Source organism: Pinus tabuliformis, chromosome 8 (genome assembly GCF_031772625.1).
Source record: "Pinus tabuliformis cultivar Carrire ecotype Pingquan chromosome 8, CPIR1, whole genome shotgun sequence".
Taxonomy (NCBI): domain Eukaryota; kingdom Viridiplantae; phylum Streptophyta; class Pinopsida; order Pinales; family Pinaceae; genus Pinus; species Pinus tabuliformis.
The window spans coordinates 1,435,502,943-1,435,526,590 of NC_142294.1; the positions used below are offsets into that span (position 1 = coordinate 1,435,502,943).

The 23,648-nt window shown below is 35.7% G+C and overlaps 1 protein-coding gene across 1 annotated transcript; it reads left to right on the forward strand.

Moving 5' to 3' along the window:
- The first annotated feature begins 2,421 nt into the window (after window positions 1-2,421).
- On the forward strand, window positions 2,422-4,858 carry LOC149241068 (ran-binding protein 1 homolog c-like). The gene is made up of 3 exons (XM_089367441.1): window positions 2,422-2,659; window positions 3,782-3,933; window positions 4,087-4,858. The coding sequence occupies exons 1-3, from the start codon at window positions 2,484-2,486 to the stop codon at window positions 4,227-4,229; spliced, it is 471 nt and encodes a 156-aa protein (XP_089223567.1). The 5' UTR covers window positions 2,422-2,483; the 3' UTR covers window positions 4,230-4,858.
- The last annotated feature ends 18,790 nt before the right edge of the window (window positions 4,859-23,648 follow it).

Sequence of the window (23,648 nt, forward strand, 5' to 3'; positions counted from 1 at the left end):
ACTAGGGTTGAAATGTCACACCCCATGCTTGTGAAACATCTACATCATTTGGCACATTGAATTCCATCCATGCGCACCAAGTTCTAATATGCATGCATGCTTATCCTATATCTGCTTATATTTAGGAATGCCAACCATGACATAACCATTACAATATCTTTCTTCTTATTCTTCTTCTTCTTATTACTATAGAAAAAAAGGACCCTTTTGTTATTCACGAGGAAGAAAAAAAGCACAAACATTGACAAAAAGATTGTAACTTCTGTCATTACAATGGGTTGCCAGAAGACAAGGCATCACGACCCAGAAGAAGAGAAAAAGAAGTTGTTGTAAAACCAGGGTTTTACAATTTTTTTTTCTTCTGCAAATTATAAGACTGACTAGAAATGACAATAGCATGCAACCAAAAATTGTAGAAAGTGTATTATGCAACCACGAAGAGGGCCCTACTATGAGAAAAACGAAGACAGTGACTAGAAATGACATTAGCCTGTAACCAAAAATTCCCGAAAGTGTATTATACAACCATGAAGAGGCCCCTGTCAAGAGAAAAAGAAAGACATTGTATTTGAGGCTAATTGAAAGCTGAATGTAGACTCACTTGAAATTTATAGTAAGCTAGTTGATAACTAATTGAAAATTTGACTTAAAGCTGATCCATATTAGTATATGGGCATCGAATGAGAACTTTGAACTGGGTTGCCAACTAATTCATCATAATATATGTAACCTGTCTCCAGACAAATAATTCTTTTTTAGAGAGAATCTACAGTTGTATTTAGCTCCCTATGGATGTGATGGAAATTGATTTCCTAGAAGTGGTTCTTTAACTCCACAATTTTGCTTTTCCAGGAGGATAAACTTATAACTTCCAACTATGCTTTACTGTCATTTTTTTTTGGCTCCATTACAATATTTGTATGTCAACAACATGGCACACTACAACCAAGAAGATGAACAATTACATCATTAAGAGTTACAAAACCATCTTGCCATCGAATAACCAACATTAATTAAACAACCATTTAACAACATAATAGCAATTACAATCAATATATATATATATATATATATATATATATATATATATATATATATCACATTACACGTATAAATACCGCATTTCAATAGAAGTTAGATGAATTGCGCTAGTCCCAAAGTTTTGCTTTGACTTGAAATTAAACTCTTCTTCATATATATATATATATATATATATATATATATATATATATATATATATATATCACATTACACGTATAAATACCGCATTTCAATAGAAGTTAGATGAATTGCGCTAGTCCCAAAGTTTTGCTCTGACTTGAAATTAAACTCTTCTTCACTTTGTGATTTTTGTGTTATCCACTAGCATAGACCCATCTTAAATATAGATATAATATGAGCGGAGAGGGATCCAATTTCTTCATTGGCAATTATTTTTTATGAGCAAACATTATTTAAATGTTTTGTATTTTTTTTTTTTTTTTTTTTTTTTTTTTTAAATTTATTTTGGCCGACACTAGCAAAATTTCAACTTTGATGATGGACAAACATCGCTGTAACCATACTAGGCTGTAGAGTGAGCTTGGCATATTCATATTATTTTCATCCTCAACATTGAGGATTGTGTAAAGCTCAGTGGAAGATGCCCCTTGGAATGATGGACAAACATGGCTGTAACCATACTAGGTTGTAGAGTGAGCTTGGCATATTCATATTATTTTCATCCTCAACATCGAAGATTGTGTAAAGCTCAGTGGAAGATGCCCCTTAGAATAGTTTTGATGCCCCCAAAATGACTTCCATTCTCAACCCCTCCCCATGACATTTGAACTTAAGACCTCGTAACAACTAAACCCCATACAAACCAACTACCCTACAACTTATCATGGATCAACCACAACAATACTTATTATAATAATTTAAAACCAATATTTCTAATTACTTTTCCATATTTATCTCATTTACAAACCCCTCAACCCCATCCCATTATTATTACAATAAACACAATAATATATCACCGAAGAAAGAGTTCAAAATTGCGAAAACAAAAAACGCACAACAACCTCTGGTCCCAACATGACAACATGAATGAAGTAGGCCTCTCATGTTGGAGATGATTTAGGGGTTATTCCATGGCCTTCTCTCCCTTTGAAACCCCCCAACCATCCTTGTAATAATTTATTATATTATCTTTAACGATGCTACTTTTACTCTCAATCTTTAACAGCTACCGGCCTTCCCTCTTCAAAACCCTTATATAGAGTGTTTTCTCTCCATCGACCTCAAAAACCCTTATATAGAGTGTTTTCTCTCCGTCGACCTCATTGCCCTTTGCCTTCGAAGCATTTTTGCATAGTTAAATCCTTTGTCCAAAATCCTCGGGGTTTCGCATTCGTGTCTGATATTGGGTGAGGAGTTTCTGGCATATTTTGGATCCATCGATTTCATTCGAGCCCTCCCTCTGTGCACTATCTGGTATTGGGATGGCTGGAACTCAGGAGGATCCTGTTCTTACACGGGCAGTAGATGATGATTCGAGAGAGAACGAGGATGATGCCGGAAAGGAAGAGGACACTGGAGCTCAGGTTGCACCCATTGTTAAGCTTGAGGAGGTTACTGTCACCACGGGCGAAGAAGAGGAGGATGTCCTTCTTGACATGTAAATTTCTTAATCCATGGCTATTTCATGATTTTGTTTTCTCAGTTGAAAGTTGTTTTCATGGCCTCTTCGGTGGCCCTTTTCCTGTGCACATAAATGGGACCTTGACTATAAGGAAGATGCATTTGGGCAGTTATTTACTTCTAATTTTTCTCCTTTTTAGTAAGATCTGTTTTTATCGGGTTCTCGATGTTTTGTTCGCCTGTTGATGATGATCGAATTTTTCATTTCAATGGGGTGCTGAAGAAACTCTATGGTAGATGCATTTAGCGGGCTATGGTTTGTTTTATCGGGTAATTAGGGTTTTGCTTTTCTGTGTATTTTGTGAGTTTCTTGTTGTTTTGATGTCCCATTGATATTTTGATCAGCATTTTTTGATCTCATTATGGTCTGTAATAATTGTTTTCCTATGTTGATAGGCTGCCGATGAAGATTTTTTCGGGGATGCATTTGATGGTTTATTTGTTATCATTGGGGGTTTTGTATTTTGACGAGTCTTTTTATATTTTGTTGAACTATAGGCCATCCTTTTTTCAATGTCTTTGAAGAATCTATGATGGTTTCTCTGTTATTCTGGTTTAGTGGGGGGTGTGATGGTCATTTGTTATTGTTAAGCATACGGGGTTTCGTATTTTTTGGTTTTTGGATTAGCCATTGAATGTTGAATTGGGCCTATTTGATAATCTGTCTTTTGGTTATTGGCATTAGGGTGATTTGTCTTTTTATGTTGTGAGGTGGTATGATTCAGGCATATGTCTGTTTTGGTCTTCTGTCAACTGTTTTCGTTGACTTTCTATGATGTTTTGAACAGGCTGTTGATCATTTCTGTACTTTATGGGGATGTATGGGATGAGCATTCTTTTGTTATTAAATAGTTGATGATTTGTATTCTTACATGTTTGATGTTATTATTGAGCTTTTTGTGGGATCCTTTTCGGTAATGTTAAGGAATATCTCCTGTGTTTTTAATAGGTCGTTGGTAATTTATCTTTGAATGCATTTGATATGGTGGGATATTGTGGACGTTACTTCTAATGGATGTCATGGGCTCTTAAAATGATCCTAATGCAGTTTCATTGTTTATTAATATTTCCATTCTTTTTTATATGTTTGACCCTACAGGAAGGCGAAGCTGTACAGGTTTGACAAGGATGGGAATCAATGGAAGGAACGTGGTGTAGGAACAATAAAGTTTCTTAAGTATAAGGATACTACAAAGGTTCGGATGGTCATGAGGCAATCCAAGACATTGAAAATATGTGCAAACCATTTAAGTATGTAAATTTGTTTGTTTGTTTTTTTTTTTGTGTAATTTCCCCCTGAGATTGTAATAGCTTATCTTACGTCCAAGTTTTAAGAGGCTTTCTGTGCCGAGAATTTGTGTTGATCCTTATTATCTGGATTATGTTTTTTTTTTTGCCTTGCAGTTCATTCCCCAATGTCACTTCAGGAGCACGCAGGTAGTGATAAAACTTGGGTCTGGCATGCAACTGATTTCTCAGATGGGGAACTGAAGGAAGAACTCTTCTGCATTCGTCTTGGATCTGTAGACAGTGAGCACTGTTCTTAGACTCTTCTAATCCTTGTTATGATCTTTTCTTTCTGTCTTGTATTTTTCTTTGATAAAATCAATGTTTGAGTACCTATATTCTTGGATCATTTCATTGAAGGGTTGATTTTGCATATGTTCTTAGGATGCTTTTGTGCAGATTATAGTGGGTTGGTAAGGGATCCCCCTCCCCAAACACCCTATCAACATAGTTAAGACTTGAGTTTAGGGTGGCTTTAATTATCTCTGGTAATAGCAAATGATACGGAGGATTGTGCATAACCCACCCCCTTTTTGATTCCAATAAGCAGAGGTGGTCACTATGGTAATCCGATTTCAATTTGTAGTTAGAAAATGGGGTCACAACTTTCCATATTTTTTGTTTTGTTTTGTCTTTTTACATCAAACAATAGTATATTTATTAGAACCATAGTCAACTAAACAAACAGGAAACAATTTATTTGACAGGTGGAAGAAGTGATAGGCTTAGAGCAATTGAATTGTAGGCCATGCTTCTTGACAAATTGATGAACAGATGTCTCCTTACTTGAGATTTAGGTTGGCACCATGGCACCATCCTGTCCATCATTATACACTAATCTTGTCATTATCTTCTTCACTGTGAATGACTGGCCTGTTCCCTGCAAATAGATCTGGGCATAGAGGAGCCAATCCAAGAACAGTAATCTCTAGCACAAGACAATATTAATGATCTAAATACCTAATCCTGAAGCTTGAGTTTGATTTTTCTCTACTGGTTCTGAATCTCTGATTGAGAATCTCCCACTCGTCATTATCAAACCTTCTCCTTCATCATTGGCATCAGCTGCACTGCTGAGGTACTTTGGTTGGTTGTCATTGGACTTGAGAGCTTGAAGTTTCAAATGATTATAGTAACAGACATCCAGAAAAGCCAGTCCACAACCACTCAAGTTTATGACTGTAACCTTTTCATTTATTACAGACAAAGATTATGTTATGAGCAGCCAGTCCTTGACAAGACCAGCAACATTGATAGTCAAGGCTGAAGTCTTTCCTATCAGAAGAAACACTGCAAGATTAAGAGCCAAGGCACAAGCAGAAATGTCATGTAATCCAAATCAAAGGAAGAGACCCTGATTATCAGAAATGGGTATTCTACTAAGGCCCAGGGGGTGCTGAGAAAAACAAGGCAACAAGGAGCAACAAAGATGTGATGGGATTCAACTTAATCCCTTTTGATGTTCGTGGAATTTTTATGAGAACCAATTGGGTAGTCTCACATGCAACTGCACTTAACTGGAGAATCACCTCCCATGCATTCATCTTGGCCTCCCCATAAGCTGAAATAGTAACTCCAATGGATATGGCCAACATATTGGCCTCGGGCTCACCTTTATAAGCTTCTTTCTTCAGGGAAACCACAATCAAATACACAACAATGGGAATTAGAGCTTTTAGCATTTGAAATAATGATACTGAGAGGAAAACATAGGCAGAATTTGAAAACCAGAGACCCAAAGAATACACTTATCAATACTATGGGTTCAACGAGCTTGAAGACTCTTATAATAGCAACAGCCAGTGTTGAGTAGAAGCCCATGTGAATCATGGTGGGACTGATCACACTAAAGTTGTCAAGCAATGGCAACTCCAATGGATATGGCTAACATATTGGCCATGGCCTCGCCTTTATAAGATTCTTTCTTCAGGGGAACTGCAATCGAATGCATATCAAATGGGCACAAGAGCTTTCAACATTTGAAATATCGATACTTTGAGAGACATGCACCAAGGGCTGCATCATTTAGGATTTGTACTCAGTTTATGTGTCATATTCAAGGGGAAGTTGTTATGCTTTCCACCACTTCATAGATTGTTAGAGTGATGAAACAAAAGAGGCTCCCTCTTGAGGCTAGATTGAGGCTAGATTATGTCATTCATATCAGCTGTGTTGTTGATGTCCTAGCTCAGCCAGGTCTTGCCAAAACTCTGTTGAGGTTCAAAATTTATTATAAACTGAAATGTCTTCACAAGAATTGACCTCATAAAATGCCATAATCACAAGATATGCCATACATGGCTGTGATTATGGCTCGCAAGACCCTTAGACTTTGAGCAATGAGGCTCGCAACATCACTTATGATTATGCACTCTACAATTCTGTGACCAGCTGAATGTCAAGCAATTGAACCGCGATTTAAATCCTATTTTGTCAGCAATAAGTACTATACTTTGTCTTTATTTAGTGTAGAGAACCAAGCACTTATTCTGCTCATCTATAGAAGGGACAATGGTTGTTTGCCTATGAGGTATAAGGAAATCCTATCAGGAATACCCTAGGTGCCCTTCCTTCAGTACATCTGGTAGTTAGCTAAAAGTGGTTTTTCATGACTCCAGTTCTATTTTCAGTGGGCGGCTTGGCACCATTTTTAGAAAGGAGGTGCAAAGGAGCTGCCTAACTTAATTTGGGTGATTTTAAAATTCCTCTTTGTTAAATTTGGAAAACTTGAAGTTTGGGAAATGTTTATTTTGTATTTTTGACAAAGTTGACCCCGTTGATTAGTTTGCAACTTTACATGTGAGATGGAACTTTATTATTGAACAAGAAAGCTGATTTGGAATTCTTATTTGTTGAGACAAATTAGTTAGTAATGGAATTCTAGCTGATTGCATGAGTTTTTGTTTACTTATGAAGAGATCAAGCCACTTATTGCAATGGTTTAGTGGAAGCCATATTTATGGTTGTTATCGGGCAATTTTGCAGCATTTTCCTCACTTCAGCCACTCAACAACAGTTAGATTTTGCATGAATAGGCCACCCACCTTTGGGAATTTGGGGAGCTATAAGAGAACACTGAATGGCATTATTTTCTAGAGTTTTCTCAGTGAGCAGTCAACGTTCTCTTCCATCCTTCCTTTCTCTCATTGCTGCCTACATCTCTGTGCAGTGCATACTATTGCAATCATTCTCATATTTTATCTCCATGATGCAAACAATCTTTTGACTAATAAAGTGATGGAGTTTGACCATGCAGTTTCTTTACAACTCTCCAAATTCGATGGTTGAACAGTGTTGTATGTTGCAGTAGTGTGAATGACCTAAGTGCCTGTACTTTGAAGATTTTTTATCACTTAAAAGTGCACAACCATCTTTTCTTCTTTCATATTTGGTGGTAGTGGACTGGGATTTTTCATATTATTTGATCTTATAAGTTTCTTGTGTCCTTGGATGCTTACACATATATCAATGAAAACTACTTTCTGTGCTGATCACTCATATTGACCAAGCATATGCTTCCAAGTGCTGAAAGTGCATGAAAACGAGGGACACCCTCCTGACTGGAGAAATGACAGTCCAAACAGAGGAGTAATTAGCTGTGACCTTAGGCTAATTAGTAATTTCTCATAGCTGTTTCTTAGTTTTGCACAAATCAGATCAGAGAGAGAACACTTCCCAATACATAGTATTAAAAATTATAAGATGAAGTTTGAATTTAACAAAGTCAAAGGATAAACCGAAGTCTTGGATAGCTAACGCAGATCTGACACCTTCATGAGACAGAAATCAGAATGCATGGACAGAGACTACTAGGAGCTTTCCAGAATATTTCCAATCTAGCTCATGCATGGACGAGCACAAATTCTCTTCAACAAGAGAATGTGCAAGTTAATTAATCTTCAGTAAGTTGACTACATGTGGATGAGATATAGTGAATTATCTACAAGTTGAAAGGTTCTTTAGCAAATGTATGCTAAAAACATGTGGATCTAGATTAGCTTAATCTCCAAGCTAGGTTACAACTGAATGTACATCATGGGGGGTAAACATGCAAGGGTCACTTGATTGTCAACAGCCATATACAAGGAATTCATATCACCCACCTGAGAATTGGGCAAACTGAAAATCACTGATATGTCGATGTTGCATAAGGAGAACACATATTGCCCTATTTCCAGCTAGAGGCCCCATTATAGTCAAGGTTTGCATTTTCAAGACTATAGGGATTGCAATTTTCATTCACAAGAAAATTTGTCCCATTTTCTTACCAGAATATGCATCGATAAGAGAGGCTGAACCGGTGCCCCTTATTCCATGCCTAATCATCAAGCCCAAAATAACACATGCTTTTCTTGGTGGAAAACATCACTTGTGGATGACAATTTAGCAGAAGCATGAAAAACCATGTGAATGGGATTATCGTGCACCCAGATAACTAAAAAACAAATAAGTCTATCAAGGATTGTGCAGACGGAACTTGGAAGCAGTCGGAAAAATCCTTGTTATGACTCGAAAGGCCCCAAAAATCTAAAAAGGTTGTGAAGGCTTTAGGGAACAAAGCATGATGCTACAATTCCAACACCAGAAGTCAATAAAACGTTTTTTTCTCTTTTACAATGTCATGAAGATCGTAACCTCGAATACTAGAAGAGGTAAGCCAGAAAATAAGGGTAGAGCTCTATAAAAAGAAGCTAATATTTGACAAGCCTGACATTGTGTTTGTCTAATAAACAAAGTTGTCAAGTGAAGCAATTGAAATGGTATATTTGAAAAAACACAAAAGATAGAAGAAAACAATGGGCAGAGTATATGGCCTTCTGATATGGTGGGATCAATACAAATTTTGTACAAGTATATGTAGGGAGATTATGGGTAAGCTAAGACTTCTCCTCGAGCATTGGAACTTGTAATTTTATGTAACCAATGTCTATGGAACTAATTTAGCTGTTTCAAAACCTATCTATTGGAAACTCTTGTAATAAGAAATGAAGAACTATTGCAATTACCCTGTAGAGGCTTTAATAACACCTGGTATTTTGGTTAGTGATTTTATTGGACCTCATGTGCATATCCTACATGCACAGGATGGACTATTCATATGTTACAGGGTATTATTCTTATTATTTAGGGTGCACATCTTCAGGTGCTCAAGAACGATTACTAGAACAGTCAGTTAATTCTGCAATTTAAAGGATGAAAAAGGAGGTTATAGGAGTCTAGTTTTGGTTCTCATCCACAATGTCACACTAGTCTGCCTGGGCATGGTTCTCATGGTTTAATAGTGACTTGAGGAGTCATAATACCACAGATCACTAAACACGAACAGCTAAGGTAGCCCAAGGACAATAGCCATCTTTACACATTAATTAACAGGTCTTACATTAATTATCCTAAGGGGTTTTAATACTTCCAAATGCTTAAAAAACAGTTAGCAGAGCATTCACATTACACATTCCAGCAATCTTTTCTATAAACCAACCAAATGCAGTTAGGAGAGCCCTCCTTTTAAACTATACAACCTTATTGTTAGTATGATCAACCTTATTTTAATATATAGTGTGACAAACCGTATGTGACAGGCAGGTGGAAAAATTTTCTCGCAATTGACTAAGCGACGTCCTGCGAGCCAGACTTGAGACGGAAACCCTCGTCAGAAGTATATGCTTGGCTCTTTTCCAAACAAATGAAGAGTCAATGAGGTTTTGTGTAATCACTTCTGGTATCGTATTGGGTTATTGTCAGAAGCGATAATTGGATTCGGATTCTCATCGAGTGAGTTGTTCTGCTTTCTCAATTTGAGAGGGTTTGTTTGGAGGGAAAAACTAAAGAGGACATACAAGAATAGTGAGGGGAAAGATGCAGAGGAAGAGGATTGAGAACATCGCCAGCAGGCAGGCTACATTTTCCAAACGTAGGTGGATTGCTGAAGAAAGCTTACGAGCTCTCGGTGCTCTGCACTGCAGAAGTTGAACTTGTGATTTTCTCCCCAACAGGAAAGCTCTATGAACTGTTTTTTAGTGCAAATCCTACTATTTTGATTCTAATAATCATGGCTATGCAAACCTCATGAGATTCTTACTAATAACCCCGGTGGTGCAAGCCCTAGTAAGCTCGATGTTGAAAAACTTAGTGTAAAACCTCCAAATCGCTGGTTTTGTTGTAGTGCTTATTGGAGAGTATATAAAAAATTTCACACCTTTTTATGAGATATGGGAGGAAAACATGTTAAAGATTTTTAATAAATATAAAATTTCCAAAATGATGCTAGTTACGTGTGATTCTTTTTTCATTGTTTGTGATTATGAAAAATGAAACTCAATGTTTTTTCATTAGTGCACACATATTTCATTATATAATTGCATATAGAAAAATCATTCCAGAGCCGATAACAATAAAAGTGAAGAATTTATGGTCCAACCTTATATTTAAGGGAGATGTTTAAGGATGACGTTTGAATTTTGTTTTTCATTTTAAGACATTTGGAGCAAATATTAGGAAGGACTTTGAGAAAGGATTGTCCTTGATTTTCGAAAATGGAGTTGTTCCTTTCCAGCCATATGCCCCAAGTGACCATCAAAGGGAGAGCTCATATGTTTTTTGGATGTTTTCTTTATAGCCTTTTTTTACACATATCCATAGAGTCCCCATGCCATTGATGTGAATTACTTGTTCGGTTTTTTTTAACCAAAATTTTTAACCAAACAAGAAAAATTAAAAAAATACCTCAAGATCAAAGACTGAAACAAAGACCTATTGACATACCTTTTAAAGTATGGAAAGAACTTGTAAAATCATATGAGAAGTTGGACGCACAAAGAAAAGCCGGCAATGAGAGCATTCAGGTATTGAATTTTTCATTAAACATTATTTAGAATGTATTAATACTTATAAGTATCTTAGACATGTATTTGTGTGAAAATAAATTGAATTGGTTTATGTTTAAGGACAAGGCATCCAAGGCGAGGTTAACCAAGACAAAAGTCACTCATCGTAGTGGCCAGAAAGGTTTAAAAGCACTGATAACAACCTTTGTAAGTATATTAAACATGTGATATTTTTTTAATAAATTTTGTACTAGAAGAAAGTCATTGTTATCTAATTTCTCCCTATTTACTAATTGATAGGAACTAAAATATGGAAGACCTCCAAATCATTTGGAAAAGGAGGTGCTGCAGCAAAAGAGATGGGTTGAATTTGTTGTTTGGATGGACTCTATGGTATGTAATCTTAGTTGGATTTCCAATATACTTTTAAACCATATTTTCATTTTATTTTTTAGTACTATTAGATATTATATCTTACCTCATTTTATGGTTAACATTGTATAACAAAAACATGCGTTGTGTTATGTAATTAATACTAACATGTAATATTGATTTTTTTTGTCAGAATGCTATAGGTAATGATTGCCAAGACGATGATCCAAATTATGTTCAACATATATCAGGAGATGATGAGGATGAGGATGAGGATGATGGTGGTGAAGGAGGAGATGATGATGATAGTTGCGGTGTTGGTGATGATGTGGATCAGAGTAATGAGGATGGTCAAAATGATCATGAGGATGATCTTGGTGGTGGTAGCTAGGCATGCACATGCATTGTTTTTTATGAAGAAATTATTGTGTAGAATGACATTGTTATGTTTAGATGGGTGTTGTGAATTTACCCTATATCAATGAGACATTTTGATTTTGTAATCATACGATGAGTTTGATTTATGTATGTTGTTAATTTATCGTAGAATAATGATATTCATGAAATATTTTGATTTGTTAATCATATTTGAATTTTACTTGTTTTGATTAAAAATAACACTGATTTTATTAGTATTATGTTGCTATTTTATACATGTTTTGAAAATTGTTAATGACACATTGTTATTTTTTTGGATGGATGTTGTCAATTTCTCTTAAATTTCTTTACAAATGATTTTGAATTGTGATATCTGCTTTAATGATATTTAGAAACTATCATATATTTCACTATGAATCTATAAAGGGGGTCATATATGTAAAGAAAAATATACTCTATATAAGAAGTCAAATGCGGATGTAACCATGGATGCAAAATTGAAAGTAAAATTGGATGTTAAACTAGGAATTAATACAAAATGCAAACAATTGACATACAAAGTGTTTTAAATTAGAAGTGAAAAATTGTGCAATAGTTGACACAAAGAAGGGAACAAAACATGGCATACAAAAGGATATCAAATTGGGCAAAAACAAGGACACATAAATGGGCACGAAATTAGATGCAAAAAAAGACAACAACTTGATGTAAAATAAGATGCAAAGTTGAGTGTTAAAAAGAAGCAAAAAACGTTACAAATTAATATGCCAAATGATGATGCAAATAATGGTGTAAATTTGGGATGTAAACTTGGGTGCAAAAAAGGAAAAAAAAAAAGATGTAAGAAAATACATAAAACAAGATGCAAAATGGGGCTGAAAAAAGGTGAAACCAAGGATGCCATATTGGATGTAAAAAATGATTCCTAATCACATGCAAATTTAGGCTCGAACTCAGACACAAAATTATATGCAAATGTGGACACAAAATGAGGCAAAAAAAGATGCAAATTTTGATGGTGAAAACGATGTAAAACTAGACACCAAAAAAATGCAAAATTGAATGAAAAAGTCGGTGTAAATAATGGTGCAACATTGGACACAAGTAGACACAAAAAAATGGTGCAAAAAGGGGCATAAAATAGCTTAAAATTGGGTGCAAAACTTGGTGCAAAAACAAATACAAAAGTAGACGTAAAAAATGACTCTAAATTGAATGTACCATTAGACACAAAATAAGATGCAAAGGTGGACACAACACATGACTCAACATAAGATGCAAATATAAATGCAAATTTGGATGCTCAAAATGATGTAACATTAGATGCAAGAGATGGTGTTAAAAATAATGCAAAATTGGATGAAACAAATGATGCAAAATATGGTGCAAAATGAGATGGGAAAAATGGAGACAAATCAAACGTAAATGTGGATGTAAAAAATGGTCCAAAAAAAGATGCAAAAATGGGCACAAAAATGGATGCAAAATTTGGTGCTAAATCAAATTCAACACATGGTGCAAAGATAGGCACCAAAGCTGGTGCAAAAATAGAAGCAAAAAATAGTGTAAGACTAGATACAAAACTTGGCGTAAGACTAGATGCAAAAACTGACACAAAATGGATGCATAAAAAGACGTTAGATTGGATTCAAAATACAGTGTAAACTTGATGCAAATGATGGTGCAAAAATGGAAGCAAAGAATGACACAAAATAGGAAGCAAAAGAGAATGAAAAATAGATGCAAAAAATGACACAAAACTAGAAGCAAAACCTGTCATAAAATAAGATGCAAATCTTGGTTCAAAATTTGACGCAAAAAATGATGCATAGTTTGGTGTAAAAAATGATGCAAAATCTAGCGTGAAAAAGGATGCAAAATCAGGTGCAAAAAAGGACGCTTTAAAAATTGTACAATAGAGCCAGATTTAGCGCCAGGTTGCTCATCACAATTACAAAAAAAATGCACTAAAATCTGGCGCTAAATCTGGCGCAAATCACTGGTTTTGTTGTAGTGTTTGTGTAATCTAGAGATATTTCCACTTGTATGATAATGCAGATAGAGGGGTTTTTAGCTGAGGCTTTCCCTATAGTATTGTTCTGTGTTCATGTGTGATTGATTTCTTATTAACTGTTATATGTGTTCTATTTGATCTTGCTCAAAATCGATTAAGCTTCCGCAAGTTTTTTGGTAGAAGTAGATCAAGTATTTTGCTTTAGTATATTGCATTATCAGGTGATCTACAATGAAATTTCTACATGGTATCAGAGAAAAGGTATCAAAGCAGAGAACAATATACAAAGAAGGGAGAAGTTCGAAGTTTGAAGTTCCTGATTATAGAAATCGAATTCTTATCACATCTCAAATTTCACCAATGGTGTTCAACAGTTTGAGACCTGAGTATGCCCTGGATGGCAGCTCGAATTATATAGTCTGGAAGGATCGCATGGAAGAAGTATTAGAGGAAAACGATTTGAAGGACTTCATTGATCAAGAAGTCCCCAAAGCAGCAGCTACTAATGCCCAAGAATTGGCAGAATGGAAGAAATGTGTGGCTAGAGCGAGGAGGATCCTTCTGGAGGGAGTTCGAGACCACATTGTCTCATGTCTCCATGGGAAGGAAACACCATTTTCAATGTGGAAAACATTGAAGGATATATATCAGAACAACAATGATCAGAGGAAGCTGGCGCTGAAAGACAAGCTTCAGAAAATCAAGTGTGAAAAGGGCAACACGATCTCTACATATCTGAACAAGCTCACCACCTGCAGGGATGAGCTTGGAAGTGTAGGAATCACAATAGCCGATGATGACATGGTGAGTCTTTCTCTTCTCAGTATTCCTAAGAGTTGGCATATCTACCAAGACTCAGTAAATGGAAGAGAGAAACTGCCAGATTGGGAATGACTGTGGTCGGATTTGATGCAGGAGGAGATAAGGAGAAGTACCAGAGATAGTTCTTCATCAAAGCGTGATGATGAAGAAAATCTAGCCTTAGTGAGTAAGGCAAGGAAAGGGAAAGGGAAGGCTTCCCATTCCAAATTGAGTTCTTCCCATGGTGAGAAGAAGATTGAAAAATCGAAAGTGCGACACTTTCATTGTCATGAGGTGGGCCATTATGCAACAAATTGTCCACAGAAGAAATCCAAGAAGGGATCCTTGAAAGGATCAGATGGTGAGGCACTAGCCTCACTGTTTGAATTGGATTTCACCCTCATCACATGCATGGTTTCATCGATGGTGGGTTGTGTTTGGTACCTGGATAGTGGAGCCTCATTCCACATGATCGGCGACAAGAGTTTATTCAGTACCTTGGAGGAGAAGGACCTCCAGATGCACATAGAGATGGGCGATGATGGAAAGTATCGTGTTTCAGGTGAAGGAACGGTTGTGTTTCATAGGGAGCATGGAGCTCCTCTCACCCTGACTGATGTAAAGTATGTGCCTGGACTGAAGAAGAACCTGGTATCTGTCGTTATGTTGGAAGACAAAGGCTATGATGTAGTCTTTAGTAAAGGAAAGGCATTCCTGAGACACATTGGCATTGGACAGACCAAGAGGATTAGGATTCGAATAAAGAATCTCTACAAGCTGGAGGTAGGTGACTGTGCTGCATTGAGTTCCAAAGTAGAGTTGGGGCAAAGCCAAGATATTGGCGAGCTATGGCATAGAATATTGGGCCACTTGCACCATGGGGCCTTGAAGATCATGCAACAGATTTCTACCGGACTTCCCAAGGGTAAACTTGAGCAAGTGGATACATGCAAAGGTTGTACCTTGGGTAAGTATGCAAAATATTCCTTTTAGGATCGAGACAATCGAGCTAGAGAAATCCTGGAGCAAGTTCATATAGATGTGTGTGGACCATTCTCGACAGCCTCCACCACTAAACAAAGGTACTATGTTATTTTCATTGATGATTTTTCTCATAGATGTTGGATCTACTTCATGCAGAAGAAGGATCAAACCTTCTCAAGGTTTTGTGAGTTCAAAGCCTTGGTTGAGAAAGAATATTGAAAGAAAATAAGGGCCTTGTGAAGCGAAAATGGTGGAGAGTATGTCTCTCAACAGTTTAAGGACTTCTATGCAGTAGAAGGAATTAAACGGGAGTTGAAGGCACCCCATAACCCACAACAGAATGGGGTGGCTAAAAGGAAGAACAGAACAATTGTGGGAGCAGCTTGAGCGATGCTGCATGACCAAGGCCTGCCACTTCATTTGTGGGCTGAGGCATGTAATACAGTAGTATACTTACCGAATAGAAGCCCACATTGTATATTGGGGATGAAGACACCAGAGGAGGCTTTCTCTAGGAAGAGAACATATGTGAGTCACTTCAGGATCTTTGGCTCATCGGTATTTTTCCATGTGACCATAGATGCCCGGAAGAAGCTAGAGCCAACAAATGAGTTGGAAATACTTGAGGGGTACACTGATACACCCCACAACTATCAGGTGTTCTTGCCTACTAGTCAGAGGACAGTGGTACGCAGAGATCTGAAGTTCGATGAGCAGAAGGCCATGCGAGTTTCCCTTGAGAGGGAGCTCAAGTTCCATGCAGAGGAGGAACTTTTGGTTCCTAAGGAGGAGGATCCTCAGACTGATGCGGAGCAGCCACATGCAGAGGATCCAGGAGTGGAAACATCCACTCATGCAGAGTCTTCGAGAGATGGGCGAAAACACTCAAGGGAATCTGATAGATTGATGATGGATGTGAGAGAGAATGTGGGACAACTATCTTCTCAGTGTAGACAGAGGTGGTCACTTGAGCGGTACACTGGTTACATGGCCCTGGTTGGGGAATGTAAGTAGTGCAACAACCAGTATGGTTTGATGTTATGGTGGAGAAGTATGACTCCATAGTTCGAAACAGTGTTTGGGATTTTGTTCCAAGACTGGAGAACAAGTCAGTGGTGAGTTCCCGATGGCTTTACAAGGTAAAGCAAGCAGCTGATGGTAGTGTGGAGAAACATAAGGCAAGGTTTGTTTACCATGGTTTCTCACAGGTCGAGGGGATCGACTATGATGAGACTTTTCTCCTATAGCAAGGAACTTATCTATGAGATCGATGTTGGCACTATTAGCACAGATGGGTTGGAAGATCCATTAGATGGATGTGAAGACTGTGTTCCTCAATGGAAAGATTGAGGAAGAAGTGTACATAAAGCAGCTAGAAGGTTTTGAGACCTTCTATCGTGAGTCGCATGTGTGCCAACTCAAGAGAGCTTTGTACAGGTTGAAGCAAGCACCTTGTGTTTGGTACACCAGGATCGACAGCTATTTCACCGGGTTGGGCTTCACAAAGAGTGAAGTGGATGCGAACCTTTACCACATCATGGTAGAAGGTAAGCCATTGATCATTGTTCTTTATGTTGATGATCTGATATTGACAGGTGATGATCAGTTGATCAAGTCTTGCAAGGAGGACCTTGCAAGAGTGTTCGAGATGAAGGACATGGGTCTCATGCACTACTTTCTAGGCATGGAAGTGTGGCAGAAGGATGGGCAAGTGTTTGTGTCTCAAGGCAAGTATGCCAATGAGATACTCAGGAGATTCCACATGGAGAAGTGCAAGCCCATGAAAACTCCTCTAGCAGGTAACTGGAGGAAGGAGGATGCTATTTTAGGTGAGGTAGTAGCTGCTATTGTTTATCAGCAGCTTGTGGGTTCATTGATGTATTTAGTGAAAACACGACTAGATTTGTGCTTTGCGGTGAACTAGCTGAGTCAAGCTATGATTTAGCCTACCAAGCTGTTTTGGAAGGCAGCGAAGCATGTGCCGAGATACCTCAGAGGCACATCTCAGTATGAATTATGGTACAAACGGACAGAGGGAGTGAAGCTTTAGGGCTTCACAAATGCAGATTGGGCAGGGAGTCCATCAAATCGGAAGAGCACTTCAGTAGGAAGTTTCAAGCTTGGTTCAGCTGCAGTTTCTTGGTACAACAAGAAACAGAGATCAGTTGCACTTAGCTTAGCAGAGGCTGAATACATGGCTACCAGTCAGGCAACATGTGAGGTCATTTCGATGCGGAAAATTCTAGTTGGATTGTTTGATCAAAGGATGGATCCAACTGTGATCTATTGTGATAATCAGAGTTGTATCAAACTCTTTGGGAATCCAGTATTTCATGATAAGTCCAAGCACATCGATATCTGGTATCATCATCTTCGAGACTATGTGGTGAAGAGGATCATGTTGTTGCAGTATGTTTCAACTTGAGGACCCAGGAAAAACTGCGCAAGGAAATAGGAGGTTTGGAGGACTGAAGGAAGGCATAGGTGTTGTCTATTCTGTCTATGAGCAGCATTAAGGGATTGTACTGAGAGCTGGATAGCTTGTGAGCTAAATCTTTGTGTAATCCAGAGATATTTCCACTTGTATGATAATGCAGATAGCGGGGTTTTTAGCTGAGGCTTTCCCCAGAGTATTCTTCTGTGTTCATGTGTGATTGATTTCTTATTCTCTATTATACATGTTCTATTTGATCTTGCTCAAAATCGATTAAGCTTCCGCAAGTTTGTTTGTAGAAGTAGATCAAGTATTTTGCTTTAGTATATTGCATTATCAGGTGATCTACGGTGAAATTTCTACATTAGGAGCTTTAGGACTTCTTGCGCTTTCTTTTCAATACCAACTAGGGGTGCCACTACCTCATGTAGAAGTATCATTTCATCATACAAATGCACCATGGTGTCCTCCATTGCCCCCGATTATTCTGCTGTGTTAAAGCTGTTGGAAGATAATTATTGATTTTATGCAGCGAGATGCTCCATTTTGTTTCTTTACTGCAACCAATTCTTTCCTCAAATGTGCATTCTCATTCAAAAGATACTCTGAGTTATCCTGTGCTGCTATAGCAAAAACAACATTAGCTTATGTGATTTCCAGGGGATTCCTCCTAGTATTTTCAGTTATCACCTTCTCTGTGGATACAAAGACTGGATTTTGGGGATATTCGAGAAGAGTATTTTCCATTATTGCACGATCCTTTTCTTCAGTTGATAAAATGTAGCATTACATACATCCATGACTCTTTCTTTTGGTGGAGGTGTGATTCCCATGTCATCAAATGAGAGATGGCCACCTGTAAGATGAGGTTCTTAGCTACTCTATTTCTTCAAGGCTTTCATGATACACATAAATATTTGATACCTTAAGAAACTAGTGAAATTCCCAAGTCATAAGATAAATCTAATTTATATGCATTATCATAAATCTTTCTAATGATTTTGCATGGTCCCGTCTTCTTGTACTTTAGTTGATTATAAGTTCCCTTAGGAAATATTTCATTTGTTAGGTGTGCATTTACTAAGTCTCCTTTTGTAAATGTCTTCATTCTCCTTTTCTAATCTACCTTCTCTTTATACTTCTCATTACTCTACGACAATTATTTCTTAGATTCGTATGCATATCTCTCATATAGTTTGTAAATATTTTTACATCTACACTTCCACACGCTCTACAATTGGTAAAATTGTTGAATGTATGACCTCGTTTGGTGATCTTCCATACATAATTTGAAGACTTGTCTTCCTTGTAATCATATTAACTGAATTGTTATATCCAAATTCATCCCGTGTCAAGATCATGTTCCACTAGCCTAGTTTATCTTCAACCAAAATTCTTGGTAAATTACCAAGAGTTGTTGGAATAATGAATCCTTGATGTGTTGGCAAGGAAATTGATAACTCCACCAATTAGTCCTATTTGAAATTTCTTGTATTTTTTTCTAGGTCACTTGTTTGTAAAGAGATTCCTAAAGGTATTAGTCTCCTCTAACTCATATATTTTCCTCACTATGCTTATACTTTTGTCTTGTTTAATATTTTTAGGGACAACAAACTGAAGGACTACATTTTGACATGAATTGTTCCAAATGTAATTATTCTTTGCATCATTATTTGAAATTTATCTTCTCTATTTGATCCAAAGGTGCATGTTCCTACACTTGTTTTTTGAAGCAATTTTGCTTGCATGTTGCACAGTCAAAAGTAGATACAATTTTTTTCTTTTCTTTTGGAACTCTTCTTCTAATTTCCTAGAGATGTACTCCTCTTGCTTCTCTATTGTTGAAAACACTCACTATTAAGATAAATAAAACCAATAAAGTGCAATACATATGGTTTTAGGTGTATATGGATATCAAAAAATAAGGTTGATATGCATAAAATTTTCTCAAAGCTATGGATCTATAATTATAGTGTAGAATCCTTGGCAAAAATTGAGTAATTATTAAACTACTAGGTGAAAATGCTTGGTGATAATTTTTTAAAAAACCAAAATTTTAAGGATTTTATATAATTTATACAATATTTTGGATCTTTTTAAAGAAAAATAAAAAATAAAAAAATTGGGTGAGTTGTTTTTGGAAAAAATGGAATTTGGTGAAATATTTTTGGAAACAAAAATGAAAAAATAATCAAATGATGAAATTATGCCCCTGAAATTTTTGGACTTTAACTAGATGGAGATAACAACAATGGAATAAAATTATTTCATGGTTCAATCTTACAACCATTATGGTATTGTCATAAATTAGAACACTAAATAAATTTGACCTTTATCAATGTTTTTGTGAATAGTACTTCTATTAGTCAATAAATGTGTCATATCTAATTAGAATTTGTATTAGCTCCCAACACAATGTCTTTGATGCTTTGCAGTGTGCCCACAATGTCTCGTTTACTATATTTCCCTTGATAAGATGCTTGTGTCTAGAGAAAATCCACACTCATGAGCTAGTTTTGAGTTTGTTATCTTATTAATGCTACTCTGACTACCAATCCTTCTCAATAGATTACTATTCATCCATTTCTCTAATTGACTAGGAAAATCTCTACTCACACATTCTTGCGAGTTCATTCCTTCGACAAATATGTGGTTGGTGGATTTCTTTCTAGTCAATGTATCCATATCATCATTGGATAGCTTTAATAATCAAAATTTGTTGCGACACATATACTTAGTGCACATTCTACATTTAGGCACCCTCATAATAAGGTTTTTGTAACAAATTGTATAAAATGATATGCAACAATTAATTATACTTAGAGAAAGGAAATTAAATATTGAATCCTCAAAATTTGAGGGCATGTGAAAGTGAAAGTTGAATCCTCAAAATTTGGAAAACATATGGTAACAATATCAAGTATGTATTGTCATATCTCTCTTGAAAAACACATTAATGATTTTTAGGTTGAGTGAATTACTTGCATGAAACAATGGTGATGAACATGTTTGAAAAAATGTCTATTGTTATGTTCAAAACTTGAATCAAACTCAAACCTCTTGAATCTTCTTTTCCATCAAGATGCTACTGCAATCAAATTCAAACCACTTAAATCTCTTTCACTATCATGATACTAGTACATTTTTAGAGCCTTTGTTATTTGAGATGCTATAATACAAGAAAGGAATTAGCATATCTTTTTTCCATTGAAAGTCCTGCATGATGACACATGTGATAATTCTTTTGTGTTTTATTTTTTATATAAAATTGTTATCATTTGTTGTTTGGACATGTGCTACTCATGATGTTTGTGGTTACTTATGGTAAAATAATAATATTGTTGCAACATGTTCATGAAAGAATGTTTGCATACACTAGGAGAAACAAGTGAACCAATGGACAAAATCTCTTTATAAGTCATTACCAACCAAGTTTGGATGTTTAAGAATTAAATTACAAATTTGTCAATGTCTTTGAACTCATTATTTCCATTCTACCAAGGACAAATTTCGTCTCTAGATATTGTAACTATTGTAGCTAACATTTTCTCCCCACCTCCTGAGAGGATCCAAAGCACACAATGTGCTTTAAGAAATGTCCAAAGATTCGCTATATCATGTCAAACATAAAACCAAGGTTCACATCATTAGATGCAAAATAATTTTAATTATGTCATGTCTATTGCTTGCATTTGTTTCTAGAAATTGCACTTCTTTTGTTCATTTATCTTTTATTATCTTTGAGAATATTGAGACTTTTCATTCACTACATGCTATTTTTTTTGTAGGGAATAAGACACTTGAACAAGAACCATCTTGACAAATTTAATTTTAAGAAATCAGAATGCCACTTCCTCATTGGTGTATTAGAAATTTGAATTCAAATCCAATATTCCTATGAATGATAAAGTCCATCCAAGACTTTACTTCATGTATCATTTTTTAACATAAACGAGCAACTATACTCTCTCCTTTGCTTTAAAGGATTGTAAAAACAATCATATATAGTTTTGTATATTTTAATGTTATCATGCACAATAATGTAATTGTTATTACAATGACTTAATTTGATTGTGAACATGTCAGATTGCAAGTAATGTATCATGAAGTAGAGGTCAAATAAAAATGTTCTTGTTAAAGAAAAAAACAATGATTGAGTTATGTTACAAATGTTATTAACAATGATGAACTTGATTGCACCAACTATTAAGATTTACATTGATATAGAATCCTATAAAAAGTTCCATCTTACAAAGGTCATTAACCATGTTGAATTTGGTTGCCCCAACTATTGGCATTTATTTTTAGATGGAAGAGTACAATACATCATTAGATCTAATTATAATGCACTTTAGTTGATCCTTATTAGTTTTAATAATTGACAAATTTAAAGCTCCTAAATTTGTGTTATAACCATGAATAAGTCTCACTAATATTAAAAACTTATCTTCTCTATTATTTGTCCACAACCATTTAGCAACACTTGTTACATGTTTAGAGGTTTTTAAAATCATTCATAATATCATCAAAGTCAACAATACTCACTATATAATTCATCCCTACATGAGGAATCAACTAAGTTAGAACACTTCCTTAGGAGTAAGGAGGAATACATCGATGGTAGGAAGGGTGTGAGCCTACCTTGAATACACATAGTACAAGGAATGACCTTGATTTAAATTAATGTATTTTACTATTGTTTTCTTCCTTTCAATCGGTTTTTCTTAATACAGTCCAAATATAATTGAATATTTAATTGAGAACAATACAAACTACCTTCTGAACAAATTCATTATATAATAGGAAAGATGATGGCCCTTATATAAAACTTCCCATTGGTTTATTTTTTTGATATGAAATGTTTTAGTTTCCATATGATCATTTTTCTCTGTTGAACAGCGAGGAGAATCTCCTTTCTTATGAGAAGTATTGAAAAATTCCTAATAGCATCTCATTCTCACTGAAAACAATATTATTTGATTGTTTTGCATATTAGAAATGTTTTATAGTTCAATGAATCCATGTCATAATGTTTTCAATGAATTTTTTTATAACTTTCACTTGTTGCTTACTATAAATTTTTTCAATTTGTAAAGCATTGTTTGACAATGTCACATACCCCTTTATTTTCAATGAAAACTTGCTTTCACTTGTTGTTTGTTGTAACTTTTCACATTTCACAAGGTGTTGTTTAACATTGTTGTTTTAAGGATTTATGACAATGTAGGCATGAATTTTAGGAATAAATTAATATTTTTTTGAACCCTTACTACTTTTTATTGATATTGCAATTGTATTAGTGTTATTTTTGTCACAAGGAAGGCATGTTGAATCCTTGATATGTCAACAAAGAAATTGATTACTCCACCATCCTATTTGTAATTTCTCGTATCTTTGTCCTAGTTCACTTATTTGTAATAAAGGCAATCCCTAAGGTATTAGCCTTTATTCTAGCTCATATATTTTCTTCATTATACTTATACTTTTGTCTTGTTTATTTTTTTTAGGGACAACAAACTTAAGGACTACATTTTGCAATGCATCGTTCCAAATGTAATTATTATTTGCATCATTATTTGAACTTTGTTGTCTCCCTTTGATCCAAGTATGCTTGTTTCTACACTTGTTTGATTTCTATAATACCCTTTTTGAAGCTTTTTGCTTGAATATTGAGCAATCAAAAGTAGATAACATACATTTTTTATTTGTTTTTGAATTCTTCTTGTAAATTGTTAAAGATGCCCTCCTCTCACTCCTTTGTCATTGAAAACACTAACTATCAACATAAATAAAACCAATAAAGTGAAAAACATATGGGTTTAGGTGTATATGGACAATGAAAAATAAGGTTGATATGAATAAATTTTTCTCA

Bases quoted from the DNA above. Each gene is read 5' to 3' on its own strand.
- LOC149241068 (XM_089367441.1), top strand. From the start codon at position 2,484: ATGGCTGGAACTCAGGAGGATCCTGTTCTTACACGGGCAGTAGATGAT. The intron at 2,660-3,781 runs GTAAATTTCTTA...TTGACCCTACAG, and splicing joins GAGGATGTCCTTCTTGACAT to GAAGGCGAAGCTGTACAGGT. The intron at 3,934-4,086 runs GTATGTAAATTT...TTTGCCTTGCAG, and splicing joins AATATGTGCAAACCATTTAA to TTCATTCCCCAATGTCACTT.